This window comes from Mastigoproctus giganteus, chromosome 14, assembly GCF_048544385.1.
Source record: "Mastigoproctus giganteus isolate SK-2022 chromosome 14, ASM4854438v1, whole genome shotgun sequence".
Classification (NCBI taxonomy): Eukaryota; Metazoa; Arthropoda; class Arachnida; order Uropygi; family Thelyphonidae; genus Mastigoproctus; species Mastigoproctus giganteus.
In genome coordinates this window covers 87,443,595-87,459,250 of record NC_143588.1, presented here as the reverse complement: position 1 = coordinate 87,459,250, position 15,656 = coordinate 87,443,595, and the positions used below count along the sequence as shown (strand labels likewise).

The window sequence follows — 15,656 nt, the reverse complement described above, 5'->3', positions numbered from 1 at the left end:
TCCTAAAAACCAAAACAACGACAACAACACGTCTTTTATCCCACAGAACATCCTAACGTCATCAAAACACTGACACTACAAGGACCTATTAGCCCATTCGACCACGCTCCGCAGTTGCATCAGAATGGACGGCGACGGATTCATGATGTCTCCTCATCTTACTTATTCAGTGACAAAGCACCCAGTGATGTAAACGGAAAGTCACAATTGGGCTATTAGAACCATTCCCGAATGATCCGTGCATTGTGACATAGCACATTATCCTGCTGAAAATAACTGTGACTATTAAAGGATCCACCTGTTCGGCAACAGTGTTCAAGATGGCTGTAGCATTCAGACATTGATCCACAAGCCTGCATTGTCACGCCTGGCAGGATGGATCCATTGATTCATGCTGCTGTCTCCATATCTATTCCTGAGCATGGAATAATTAAACTGGGGTTAGTCAGACCAGGCGTTCCTTTTTCGCTCCTCCACTGTGAGGAGTCGGTGTTTTTGTGCATGGGTGCACCCACGGAGACTATAGTCCTCCCGAAGAATTTGTTTTAATATTATGTAATTATTATATAATGGTATTGTCGCCTGCTGATGCCTGCGATTATTATGCCCTCTGAATGTTCAATAACTGCTGAAAGTGAACGTACACGTTCACTTTCTCCCCTCTGTGTTACCAGCCAATACTAAGTGGTAGATACTCTCATCAACCAATGCAATACCAACACTTTGCTTATTGGAGGCATGAAGTGGTGGAACCCATGTTTAGCCTCCAGAGCTAAGTTCCGGTCAACCCTTCCCCATTTCTTCCATCATGCAGTATGACTGATAACTTTTGAGGTTATGAAGAACATCATGGCGAGATCCAATCTTCCCTACATTTCGAGGGAACAGCTCTAAAACGGTGTTCGCAGACCAGCCGCTAGTTAGTACAGTGGACCGAACCTACTCTTTAGGAGGCTTCCGGATCAACTAGTGTATAATCTTGCTATCTCTACTCTGCCGGATAATGACTGGAGGAATCCACGTAGTGTGTATGCGGGGGGCATTGTCGAGGCCACGTTATGTCAAGGTTCTGGGTATATTCTTACCATGTGTACGCCATATCCAAAAATTTCATTACTTCATACTGCATGTCCCCCCCCCACCTTTTCTTACTTCTGAATACACCATGAATTGTCAAACTAATAGAGTAAGCTTATCTACGAAAATATCTGAACCTCTCAAACACTTCCTATTTCACTTCACAAATATATATGGTCTCAATTCTAATTTCAACGATGTCCATTTCCACTTGCAGTCTGCCAAACACCATGTACTTTTTCTGACAGAATCTGTTATCGGTTGATTCAACTACTGCTCATCTCAGTTGCCCAAATTATTCGATGTATGATTCGTTTTGCCTTAAAGGTGGTATTTGTACATATGTCCTTTCCGATATTCCCTGTCAGACTCTTGGTAATTTGGAATATCCTCTTTTCGATCTTCTCTGGCTTAAAATCTCTTTACCTCATTGTGTAAAATTCATCTGTTGTCTCTACCGTTTTCTCAACTCCACTAATCACTTGAAGCTCTTTGACTTACTCTCTTCGCAACTTGACACTCTCCAGTTCAGTTTTCCTAACATTGAGGTAATTTTCCTTGGTGATTTTAATGTTCACAACTCCAGCTGGCTTCTGCTTTCTAGTTTACACCGACCCAGCTGGTCGAGATGCTGAGGCTTTTGCAATTACTAATGACCTTGCACAGATTGTTCATTTACCTACAAGAATACCGGACAAGCCAACATACTTGATCTTTTTATCACAAACACCCCTTCTAAGTACACGGTCGAAGTGAGTGGTCCTTTAGGCACTTCAGATCACAACTTGGCGATTGTCTCTTCTCCAATGGAGCCTTTATCTCATGGCTATTCCCGACCTCGTGTTCCTTGGCATTACCAGAATGCAAAATGGGATGACCTGCGAGATTTCTTTTGCTTGGTTGGATTATTGTTTCAAAACTTCTGATGTCAATGTTTGCTCAGATCATGCCAGTGAAATTATTCTTGTAGGAATGGAATCTACAAGAATAATTTCTATGATCGACTACGTTACATAATGACAACTTAGTTGATTTTAATCCTTCTAAAACTCAGTCTTGTCTTATATCTCGCAAAAAGGATTCTTCAGCTCCTATACTTATCTTTGTTGACACTCCGATTTCTAGGCAAAGTGATTATCTCTTTTGGGGATTACCCTGACATCTAATTTCTCTTTGCACAAGCACATTACAAATATTGCTTCCTCTGCATCCAAAAAACTTGGTTTTCTCTTTCGCTGTCTGCGTTACTTTTCTTCCCAACAGCTGTTCACTCTGTACAAATCGCAAATCCGCTACCATTGACTATTGTTCCCACATCTGGGGCTGTGCCCCCAAAACCTCTCAGGCTTCTAGATTCCATCCAGAAGAGGGCAGTTAGGTTAATTAATGATTCATCTCTAACAGAGTCTCTCCACTCGCTGTCTGATAAACGTACTCTTTCTGCTGCATGCCTTTTCTACAGATAGTTCCATGGGCACTGTTCTGAATTGTCTTCCATAATTTCCACTCTCTCCTTCAAAACACTCCGAACACGTGCCTCCACTAGTCAAGATCCATTTACTGTCCAACTTCAAACTCACAGAACCAACTTTTCATCTTCCTCGTTTATTCGTTCAACTGCCGTTTTCTGGAACAACCTTCCTTCGTACGTATTTATTGAAAATTACAGTCTACTGAAGTTCAAGTCTAATGTCAACAAATATCTTATTTCGTCTTCTCAACCTCCAACCCGAGCACGGTACTAAGTACTATAGGTTCTAGTACCTCTCGTGTTTGGGGTTTTCATAAAAAAAAAAAAAAAAAAATAGCAAGGTACCTGCCCCTACCCTCCCGGCAACTCGGGTTTTTTGTACAACAAAACAGGCAAATCGACCATAGAACAGACGCAGTTTACGGACATAATACACGGCAGATGAATAAAAATATTCAGGTGGCCTAATATGATAATTTTAAGACTCCGTCAGTGATTGTTGGTCCTTACGCACCAAGGGTGCTAGTTCTTGCCAGAAAAACATGCCCATATTAAGTAACCACTGCTACTTGCCTGGACAGTGGGCACCATGCAAGATGGGTCCATGAACTAGTGTTGCTTGCGCCACACGAAGACGTCCATCGGAGTTTGCACCGGGTATTTGTGTTCTCACTCGCTGACGCCTGTGATTATTATGCCCTGTAAATTCAATAAGTGCTGAAAGTGAACGTACACATTGTTATCTTGGTTTCCTAATTGTACTGTCAACCATGTCATATTTTTTTGTATAAATGAAATTTATTGGGCTCATCCAACTAGCACACTCGTTTTCAGTCCTCCAGTGACCGACACATTGGTCGGTCACTGGAGGACCATTCGTCGTCGACGATGATCAGCGGGAGGAGAGGGTGGCCCTTGGGTCGTCTGCTGTGAAACCTAAACCCCTGGTGCCGTCAGACTCTAAATACACTTTACACGTCTCAGTGTGTGTGGTGCATCGTCATTTTGGATATTGTTCTTGCATTCCACATATTATGGCGCTATATCAACTGTCGCACAATGATCTGTCGTTGAGCCCGTACAATGCGCTACTCTCTTCACTTTACGATTACGTAAGATGGATGTTCACCATGAACATCCACCTTACGTAATCCGTTCAGTTCTGTCGGTGGGAAGTAGTTTGCTTCGGTTGTGAGCAACCGACAAGACGAGCCGTTTCCGATATGGAAGCACCTGATGCACGAGCTCCCACAATCATGCCCTTTTGAAACTGCGTGTTATCTTTACTACGTCCCATAACTGCTACTTTATCACTTTGACTTGCACGACCAGATACAAATTGCCACTGCTCTAGCGTAGGCAGCTGTTCGGTTTTTATACTGCGAGTTATGCGGCATGGTCCATTATGGATGGGGTGGTTATAATTCAATGATCATTGTGTGTGTGTGTGTGTGTGTGTGTGTGTGTGTGTGTGTGTGTGTGTGCGCGCGCGCGCGCGCGCACTTATATTAGGACATCCCTTAGTGTAGAGTAAAAGGTGAAAATGACATGCATGCCAAGCAGGAACAAGTTTAAAAGTGTGCAAGCAATACCAGAGATATCACAGTAAGAATGGCAAAGTGCCTAATTGGTGTTTAAAAGACGTTTAATCGTAGGATGTGATATCAGTGAATTCAGAAAGTCTTCATTGCGTGCGAACCTAGTAATGTCCATCGTAGTCGATGTTGTGAAAAGATAAAAGCAATGTAGGTGTATGGAAAATTGAAACTGACTGACCGATAGGAATATCCTGTCTTTCAAGAAAGTGGTAAAAAAGCAAACCGGGCGACGTCCATGGGAAACATTGTTGGAGCTTCAAATGTCCGCACGGGTGTCAATAAATGCTCCCACGATTCGTAGAGAACTTTGTGACACCGCTTTTCATGGCAGAACTGTTGCTCACTAGTTATGACCAACAAACGTCAGATGTCGTTTGCAGTGGTGTGCAACCCATCATTCTTGAACCACAGAAAAGTGGAAACAAGGCCAATGGCGTGTTACAGTCTTCAGATAAGAGAATGTTCCGTGGTGTCCACACTTTGGCAGTACTATAGAAATGGGTATTCCATCTAATACAGCAAGCATTGTAAAAACCGAGGAAAGTGAAATGACCGCATGCCTCCTGCAGAATCATTTATACTACCATGTTATACATAGTCTGTTATTTGTATACTGAAGTCTGATATGTACTCCTCTATCAGTTTCCCCCACGTTAAAAATATTCTCCATGACGGTATAGTGAGTCTACTCCTTGGAAAGGGTCAGGCTCGCATCTTCTATAAAACTGGAGGAATTTTTCAATCTTCAATCGTTACTATATTTATCCCGATCATAAGCGGAGAAACTTGAACGGTTCCGATGGGTTATTCCAGAAGTGTCAGACAATAGCAGACTATGAGATGCGCACCAGACCGAAGTTAATTTCTGCTCCGAACATTCAAAATGCATATTGTGCCACGTGAAGTATACACAATTCACTCTGACGACGAGCATCCATCCACACGTATACCTTTTCATGTTCGCTGTTTGTGCTAAGGCAGCTAAAACTGAGACCCCAATGTATTGTATCTGCAAATTATGTGTATTTGAAACATTCTACAGCTTATTATGGTTTTTTTTTCTTTTTTAACAATTCATGGAAACTAGTTTCATCACCGTAAAACACACCCGTGAATTCATATTGTTTTATAACATTTTTCAGTATAGATTTTATATAGATTTTTTGACACTTTAGCGTCGATTTCTCAAATCATCTAAAGTTTGTGTTCTCAATTTAATGCAACAATTTGTTTTATTTGCAAAATAGAATCCAGTAATCAAATTTCAGACTCTTCTTTTCGGCAATCAGTCAGACATGGGCTTTATGATCGACTCTAAAAGATCTTGTTCTTGGTGGCCTCTTTTCTTGGTTGCAAAATCACGTTATGAAATAGTTTTATTCTCTTATACCTAACAGGAAACAACAATAGATATACTGTATACAGGTTCCCTGTACCTACGCAAAACAGCTTGCATCTAGTTGGACTCAGAAAAAAGGGCAAGTAGCGAAAACTAGTATTAGAGCGAGTGTACAGCAGAACCATAAGCATAATTGTCACCATATCGTGTTCTCTCTTAGTACACCGTTTAACTTTTTTTTTTCTAATTTTTATATTTTTTTAATGCCTCTGCCTCAGTGGCGTAACTAGAGTGAGACAGGTGAGGCACGTGCCCTTGGCGCCAAATTTGGGGGACGCCATTTTTATGGTTTTTTTAAAGAACGGTTTTCAAGGGGCGCCATCAACTGTAGTTACGCCTCTTCTCTGTCTTATTAAAAAGAATTTTTTAATATTTGCTATTTTAAAGAATGAATCTCTCAAACGTGATTGCTCTGTATTTGCAATAATAGCGGCCAGGGATGTTATTTTCACTGGCACAAGGAGCTTCATCCATTCTGCTAAGCCTTAATGATTCTTTTATTTTATTCCATTTGGTTTTTTAAGCAATACTTTGACTGGCTCTTTCTTCCTTTGTTCCTCTTCTTTTTTTTTTTCTCTCTCACTTGCTATCTTAACCAAAAATATAGTAATACTGTATTTTGAAGAAACAGTGAATTTTTAAATGATGGATTGAATCGGTTAGAAAAACAAACTGTAAACGACCTGCTAAATCTCAGCTGTTTTGGACTGTACCAGCCTAAGGAAAAAAAAAAAAAAAAAAAAAAAAACAGACATTTATTGTTAAAATTTAATATCGTATCTTTTTCCATTACCTTTTAAAAACAGCTAAAGGTGCGCATTATTTAATAATAATATCAACAAAAGTTCTTTAAAACATTAAGAAATATTATATTCTTTGGAAATTTTCTTCAAATAAGGCAAAATTTATGACATTCAAAAGTTATTTAAAAGCCTAAGTTAAGTATCCGCCTGTTCCGAAATGCGTGTAGTTACTGGAAGGGGAGAGAGAGAGAGAGAGAGAGAGAGAGAGAAAAAAAGCGAATGTCGTGAACCGTAAAAGTGCTGTATAAGTGGCAGGTGATAAGCAGGATTATCACGCATCAGTGGTCAAAAGTTGTAACAAATGTGGTGCTCGTTATATCTCCCAGAGCGAGTAGGATGCATTCATCGAATCTCATTGAGTAGCAATAGCTGATGGCATTTTAAACGGACCAGTCATGTGCTCTATATTACACAGACGCAGTATGAGCGCATGGACGCTGCATGCTGTAGGTCGAATAATCCGTAAGGGAGATATTTTTAGCCGTAACGTTCGCGATGAAGGGATTCTGCTTAGACTGCCCATTGCTGTTAAAATTTTCGAGGCGTAGGAAAGAATGAGCAGTTCTCCTTCGCAGCAATGGGGTAGTTTAGTATAATACACTCGTGCGAGAATGTCCTGTTGTTGGTGTGCTAATGCCAAGTCCGAAGCGGAATTCGCTGAGGGTGAGTGCGCTGCCGAACTGACAGATGTTCAGAAGTTAACCCCCGAAGGCAGCCGACTTGGCGTTGTAGTGTCCCAGAAAGATGACGGAGCGGATATAAGAGAAGGGAAATTACAAGAAAAACTCCTACAGGAGAGACAAGTATTACACCAACAGAGGAGAACATCTGCAGAACTGAAAGATGAAAGTTTAATCACAGCCAGTGTGCATGATTTTGGGAATGAGATTTCCCGGGACATTGTATCTTCGGACAGTCCTAAAAAAGACAGCGAAGTTAATGGAACCCAAGTTTCGAAAGAAGATAACCAGGAATTAGTTGCTGCAGATATTTCAGAAAGAAAATACAAAAAAGGTAACTAATATGTTTCCTAGGTTGAATATTTTAAATGTATTATCCATAGCTGGTTTCTTGTTTACGTTTAAGAGTGGATTCGTAGTTAATATTGTTTCTTTTCCTTCATTTATAGAGACTATTTAAGGAGAACTTTTTTTTTTTTTTTTTGCTTGCAGGCCTAATTTTAGTAGTTGGATTAAATTTCAGATTCAGGAATAAAACTGAACTGCTCTGATTGGCGGGAATGGTTTCGATATTAGAAGTGTACAAATTGACGTTAGTTAATAAAAATAGACGCATATAAAACGGAAATAAAATAGTGAAAAATAAATAGAATGAAAAATCGTTGCTATCGATCCTCCCCCCCCCCCCCTTCTCTCTCGATACCCTAACAACAGTTTTTAAATTCTGTTCATAAATATGCTGTACTAGCCTTAAATGTTATCATGATTATTTACTTCATAACAATTACTTTTGTAAGTGGATTAAACTTATTTGAAAATTACAAGTCTAATCACAATACTGTGTAGAAATTTGTTCTAAAGTTTTCTAAATTTAGAAAACTTAAGTTTTCTTAAATATTACTAAACTTTGAAACAGTGTTTGAAGCGTTTTATTATTTTCCTATTAAATTAGTGGATTTTTTTTTTTTTTTTTATCTCCTCTCCTTTTCTTTTTCTCTCATCTCTTCCGGAATGATTGATTACTCTGAGCATCTTTTCAACAATTCGTTACCATGGTAAACTTTCTGCTCTGCAGCTTAGTATACAGACGTCTCGTCTGCCGGAAAGATACGAGTGAGAACTGGTTTCGGTGGATATACTTAAGGTAATTTCCTCTAGTTTTTCTGCCTACAAACAAGCGATTTAGACCTTAAGTGGTCAAACTGGCGAAAAACGTGTTAACTACAGTTTGTATTACTAAAGACAAAAAATCTCGATGTTAAAGGGAACACGTTCCGGTTAATAAAACTAGTATTTGTTCAGTAGTAGCCTATCGTATTCAAATGTTCTATATATGATTGTTATCACTTGGAAATCTCGTTGTGAATATTTGAGTTGGCATTTTCTATGGCTTGAAAATATACCTAGACTTTTCTACTTTTCTCCTATGGGTTTCTTTGGAAAATAGCCAGTTTGGCGAAAAGGTACAGTGCGAAGGCGAACACGTACAGTTAAAAGGGGGAGTGTGTGCAAAATTCGGAAAATATATTAATTGACAAATTCAAATTACTGTTTGAAAGGCACTAGAGTTTTGTCGCTTATACCCATATCGTGTATTTGTGGAAATGTGTATGTAAGTGTATGTAAATGAGCCTATTGTTGACAGCTGAAAAACTTTACCTTCGATAGCAGACTGAAGTATCTAAGTGTATTTTTAAAAATGCCTTTTCATTTTTAAGAATGTCAAATTGTTAGGTTTATCCCCTGGTTGAAACTAACATCTGTATTAAAACCACAAAAAAAAAAAAAAAAAACTAAAAACTATCTATCGGTAAACAAGCTCGTTATGCATAAATTTGCATGTTAAACATGCATAATGCGCCTATTGGCTTCACCGTATCCATGTGCTCATCCGTCCGTCCACGTGTAATAACTTAACTACTAGTAGATGGAGGCTCGTGAAATTTTATATTTAAGCCTTATAAAAAATTTGACGAGGCACACCAAAATTTCTTTGAAATCTAGCCAGTAACGAATCTACTAATGGTTTTTTTTTTTTGTTTTTTTTTCATGCATATCACATAGGCTATCCATATACCGTATATTGTAGCTGAAGCATTTTATATTATGTTTGTTACCATGCGCTGGTTGGAAGAATGAATCAGCAGTGTGGTGGATGCCTTTTGCTGTTTTTTTTTTTTTTTTTTTTTGTTATAAATCATGAATTATTTGCCAACGCGCCTAAAATTAACGCTCTGTTTACACTAACTTGTTAGTACTAGTATCAGTAGTGGCAAATGATGCAAGGTACCAAGCTTATATATTCACACCGAATGCTATGTATCAGTCCTTGAATTCGCCTTATAGTTCCCCATGGAGCATAAAATAGCATTTCAATTTCAGCAAGTGCTAGCAGAAAGAATTGTCAACTCTTAAATAATAATCCATTCAATACGACATTGTCATAATCGTTCATTTGCTCATGCTGTTGTAGTCGACTGCAACAAAATTAACGAAATTATTAATCTGTGAATTAGTTGGCTTCCACAGAATGTCATAAAATTCAGTAAATTCCAAATACTGTATTTACAAAGTTGGTATTTTGGAGGGGGGAAAATTTTCGAAAGTCCACTTCTCATTACGGTTGATCTCTAAATTAATTTCATCGGCAAGCATAATTAATTCTACGCCACATGCGCTATACCTTCTGCAGTTATTACCCATGTCAGCTGAAAGCAGTTTTCCAAAACTACAAATAATAATAATAATAATAATAAAAGAATAGTTTTCCATAAATCAAGTACGATTAACCGGCTCGTCTCTGCTTTCAGCTGAACATTGGATTACTTATCTCGATTCTACTACAGTTAGTAAAGGTAATTTTAATAAGAAATGTTTTTATTATGAGAATTTTTATATACTGCTCGTCGCTGAAATTATCCCATGTTTTGAGTTAAGAGTGGAGTGACATATCAATGCAGAGAAGAATTGATTATTTTGGGTATCAATTCAGAAGTATTTATTTACGAAATGCTGTGCACATCAGCAGGCTGTACCGCCTGCTTGAACAGCAGTGCAAGTGGCCAAACGTCTAGGCCGGAAGTTGAAAGTCATCTTGGCGAACATTTGCCATTCTTCCTGCACTTGTACACTGTGCCAAGTGTTGACCAACATTGGTAGGGGATTTAGGCGGAGGTCGGTGAATTCTCCATCATATCTCAAATGTATTTGATGGGCAACAGATCTTATGAACGTGCAGGCCAAGGAAGCATGACTACATCACGTGGTAAGATGTTGAGAGTCGTATGTGGGCGGGCATTGGCCTGCTGGAAAAGAGCTTTTTGAGTGGAGCAAAAAAACTAGCTTAGAATGGTTTCAACTATTGATGGGCATAATCGAGAGAGGATAACAAAATAGAAAAGAGCTTTTTGAGTGGAGCTTAGAAAGAAAAGAGCCTTTTGAAGCGTTTCATTATCTTCCTATTAAATTAGTGGATTTAATAGGAAGATTAATGATAAAAAAACAAGCTTAGAATGGTTTCAACTATTGATGGGCATAATCGAGAGAAGATAACAAAATAGAAATGTATACACGCACGGCCATTTTTATATCATATTCGATTCTGCCCACTACTTCATAGCTTCAACATACTGTATATTGCCTATTGATGTCTCATCAATAATGACCAAAGATGAAATGGCTGTTATAACTTATGCCCCCCCCCACAATACCATGATTTTGAATGTTAGCTTTGTATGTCTTTTCCTGGTACAGACCGGATTGCCTCGGTCTTCAGAGGCAATGTATCTTGCCACAGGATACCATCCTTGTCCCGCAGAACACTTCTCTTCTTTACATTGCAGACGCTGACCACGATGGGATCGCGTAAGAGGTGGAAAAGGCAAAAGACGATGAGAAGGCAGTCGTATGTTAATCGTGGTCACTGACATAGGCGCAGATAATGCTGTTGGAATCAGGCAGTGTGATGGATCCGTTTCCTGTCGCTATTGTATTATTCAATCATCCGTTCTTACGTTCTTCTGATGCCACCAGAGCTTTGTGACAACGCGTCTAGTACCCTCCTGCACTTATTGTTGTCATCAGCGGCTAACCATTCGGTATCACGACCCACACGAACAGCGATTTTCCTTGTTGACCATCCAGCTTCTAACAACCCTGTGATGTAACCCCTTCTCGTATGACGACGCCTTACTCATGTTAAAGCAGTGGTTTTCAACCTTTTTTTAATAACGGCACCCCTAAGTAATTAATTTTATTTTGCGGCACCCCTACTCAATTTTCTTTCTTTCTTTTTCTCTCTCTATCTATCTATCTAATATTAAAAAAATGTTATATGATATTTATTACAATAATATAATTATAAAAATTACATTTCATAATACAAATTATATATATATACAGTATATAATTTTATTCTTTGTATAGAGGTATACTAAGTAAACATCAATTATAGATCACCACAAAATTAAAAAGATACTGTACACCTTTTTATAATGAAATAAACATAAATTTAAAAATAATAAGTGTAAGTAACTTAAACCCAAATTACGTGGCACCCCTGGAATGTTGTTGCGCCGCCCTAAGGTGCCGCCGAACCCCCAGTTGAAACCACTGTGTTAAAGACATCAACCCTTAACGGTCATTCGTTACTGTTTCTTTGCCTGCTGATGTTTAAACACACGTTCTTATAACAACTTCAATTTTTTTTCAAATTTACTAGACTTTCAACAGAATTGACATGATAATCAATGACATGAAGAAATCAATGATTTAGTAAAGTATCAGTTTAAAATTCAATTAAAAATTGAAATGTATAAATTGTTTATTGATATGTTTAATCCACATTTATTCATACTACAGTATATACAATTCACACAACCTTTGTTACGTGTGATATAACAATGTTGTACAGTAATATAAATAGCGTATTAATTTATGTTATTATGAAATTCTAAATAGTATTAATAAATATAGTTACATACTGTATAATAATATATATTCGTATTATGGTTTTCCCTGAATTCGGTGTTACTGCAATCTCATTCCAGTGAAACCAGTAATGATCCCAATACAGTATGTTCCACTTCATCTAGAAAATGTTAAATCCCCCCCCCCATCACAGATTTGAGATAACTTTCGATTTCTTTATATAATATTCGCAAATAGGTGATTTCTGATTTCTCTTTGCGTCTCTGCTATCACGAAAAGCTTTTCTATTGCAGATTTTCCTAAAGGGAAACAATCTTGCACTTGTTGTTCAACTTTCACATTTGCATTAGACGTCTTTTCTCCAAGACAAAAAAAAAAAAAAAAAAAAATCCACAGTGAATGTTATCATTAATTCAACCAGTTTTTGCAGTGAGGGGCAGGTTGCTATTCAAAGTGCTCTGGCATTTTTCCATAAATATTGCGTTTTAAAGATTTCTTCCCTTCATTTACACTGAATAGTATTAAACTGCAGGAAATACGCATCCCTCGATAAAAGTTTATTCTACCGAGAATTTTTTTTATTATATGTCTGAATATTCCTTTATTAAAAGCATCGCGCTTATGATTTTTTCATTTATTGCGAATATTCCCTCCAACTTTTAACAAATTCATTAAATATATTTGTACACGTTACATAACTCATCCAGAGACTTCTTCGGGAAACTTCCGACTGTATTCTTAACCGGATACCAAATCTGAGTCATTTGCGGGGTTTTTGGCACACTGCACAATATGCTACGCATCAGACGGGCGTTTACTCCCTTTTCACACTACCATATTTCAACTTTACGTTCTTCTGACAGAACTACCACGACCAGAGTATGAATTGACTGTGTCAGAGAGTTAGATTCGATATTCCATCCAATACTTTGTATACTACAGATTAACTGCACTGTTACACTCCCATAGCCTGCTGAGTTTGACATCTGTCAGTATATAAATGTCCAATATGCTCAAATTCTTAGTCAGTTTTAATTGCTAATTAATGGAGGACTGTAAACAAAGTGTGGCCAGTTACGTTAGTAACTCCTAATTTATTGTTAGTTATGTGTGATCACGTTATTTGCTACACCTACCCCTTTCATGAAATGGAGCGCCTTCAGTGTTCGTACCATGCGATATAAAGAAGGTGGGCGGATACTTAAGGGATGCCGTGTATGTGTACGATGCGAAAGTGGCATGACTTAAGTGACTTTGAACGTGACAGGGTAGTCTGTATGAGCATCTCGAAAACTACAATCCCGCCGAGATATTCACGTACGAACGTGTCTAACATATATCGAGGTTCGTTCAGTAAATTCCATTAAACGACCATCCTGTTGTCGAAAACGCTTGTTTATGCTAGAAGCCAGGTTAGCTGACAAGGCTTGTGCAGGGGCACATGACAGGACTACACAGTACAACAGTAGTAACCAAAGAGGAATTTTAGAACACACTACTCTTCGTACCTTGTCACGGATAGGATATGGCAGCCGACGTCTGAACCTTTTTTCTACTTCTGTTAGCAAAAAACAAGAAGGTGGGGTTACACTGGGCTCAGGAACATCAACGCTAGACAGCGTAAAATTAGAAAAACGTCTGGTCTGATGAATCCCAGTTCCTGATGTTTACTGTTATGGGAAGACCAGAATGATGAAAATAGCTTGAGTCCAGTGACCCATCCAAATATGAACAATACAGGCTGGTCATGTCAATATAGTGGTACAAATTGGGTTCCTTAATACCAGTGGAGCAATATTTGGATGCCAAAAGTGATTTGGAAGTTCGTTTCCGACTAGGTGTATCCCCTCATAGCTGTAGTGTATCTATCTGCGTATAAATTTTTCCAACAGGATAATGCAGCATGTTGCAAGGACAGAATTGTACAGATCTGGTTATGGAAACATGAGTGAATTCAGCCTTGGATTGATATCTGATGACCGGTCTTCCCACTCATCAGATCTCAATACAATTCAGCACCTCTGGTATGAGATGGAACGAGCTCTTCATATTAGAGATTCGCAACCATTCAGTTTCCAACAGCTGTGGGAAGCACTTTAGTCAACATGGATTAGCATCCCTGTGGCACTCTTTCAACACCTCATTCAGTTCACAACTAATCAAGACAGTTCTGGGGCTGTTAGGGGACTACTGTACTTGCTATTAAGTAGGTGTATCTAATGAAGTTGTCACTCAATGTATATAAATAACTTTACTGTATAATTAGCAATAAATAAACCAGTATGTGGGGTGAAGAATGTAATCATGGCTTTATACAAGTCTCAGCTCGCAAACGACCCCACTGGCCATTTTTTGCTTGACGTTTTGCCTCCTGATAAATTATTTATCTGGAGGTACTTATCTTGGCATATTTTTCAGGTGAAAGAAATGAGAACACATTCTGTAAGCGTCATTGTCAACACGGTTGCCAGGATTTTACAAGGGGGAGGAATCATAGCAGTAAAAAAAAAAAAAAAAAAAAAAATGCACGTTATTTGAATTATTGGGGCCCTTTTCTATCAGCAAACGTAAACCCTCGCTATACTACTGATTGATGGTGGTGGTAGTAGTAGTAGTAGTGGCACATGATGCAAGAAAGCAAGTGTAGGAGCTTATGCAGCATCAGCCAAAAAAAAAAAAAAAAAATCACACCATTCCCTCCAAATGCCTATCCAGTTCCTCCTTAAATTTATTTAACCTATCAACTTCCACAACGACAGATGGAAGTTTGTTCCAGCAATTAACCACCCGCTGGCTAAAGGCAAATTTCCGCACATCTATTCTACATCTGTCCTTTCTTAATTTGAACTTATGTCCCCGTAGGTTGGTAATCTGAACAAGTGGAAGGATCCCATCAGAATTCAGTGTGCTCAACCCATTCAAGGCCTTATACACCTCAATCAGATCACCGCGCAGGTGCCTAGTCTCCAGCCACTGCAATTTGCAGAACTTAAGCCTCTCTTGGTAAGAGAATCCCTTCATTCCCCTCACCAATCGTGTTGCTCTTCTCTGTACACGCTCAAGCAAATCTACATCCTTCCTAAAATGAGGCCTCCAGACCTGTACGCAGTACTCAAGGCGTGGCCTGACCATTGCCTTATACAGAGCGACAATCACCTCCTTTTCCCTGCTAGCAAAATTCCTATATATCATTGACAAAACCCCATTACCCGCCCTAGCACCTGTCTGCACTGCTCAGAAAACTTCATATCTGACTGCACAATTACTCCCAGGTCTTTTTCATTTTCTACCACCTTAAGTGTAGTACCACACAGTTGGTACGTTTCTCTGGGGTTACTTCTACCCATATGCAGTACTTTGCATTTGTCAAGGTTGAACTTCAGTTGCCACTTCTTAGCCCATCTGCCCAAATTATCTAGATCCTGTTGCAGTAGCACACTGCCATTACTGTCATTAACAACCCTGCCAACCTTTGTGTCATCTGCAAACTTCGACATTAAGCCTGATATACCTTCATCAATATCATTGATAAATACACAAAACAACAGTGGACCCAACACCGAACCCTGTGGGACTCCACTAATAACATTAGTCCACGAAGAGCAGCACCCATTGATTACCACCCTCTGTCTTCTCCTACTTAACCATCCTTTTATCCATTGTAGCAACTTACCCTTAATACCATTCTTCTCCAATTTG

The 15,656-nt window shown here is 38.8% G+C and overlaps 1 protein-coding gene across 6 annotated transcripts in view; it reads left to right on the top strand.

The window, feature by feature from the left end:
* Window positions 1–15,656, top strand: part of capt (adenylyl cyclase-associated protein 1) — a 286,557-nt gene that overhangs the window by 75,636 nt on the left and 195,265 nt on the right. The window contains exon 1 of one of the 6 annotated variants that reach the window (XM_090389169.1): window positions 6,831–7,362. The exons of 4 other annotated variants lie outside the window; for them this stretch is intronic. In XM_090389169.1, coding sequence (XP_090245295.1) covers window positions 6,960–7,362 — 403 coding nt within the window. In that variant the 5' untranslated portion in view covers window positions 6,831–6,959. Of the gene's footprint in view, window positions 1–6,830; window positions 7,363–15,656 lie in introns of those variants that run through there. One more of the 6 variants, XM_090389168.1, reaches the window with a different exon arrangement.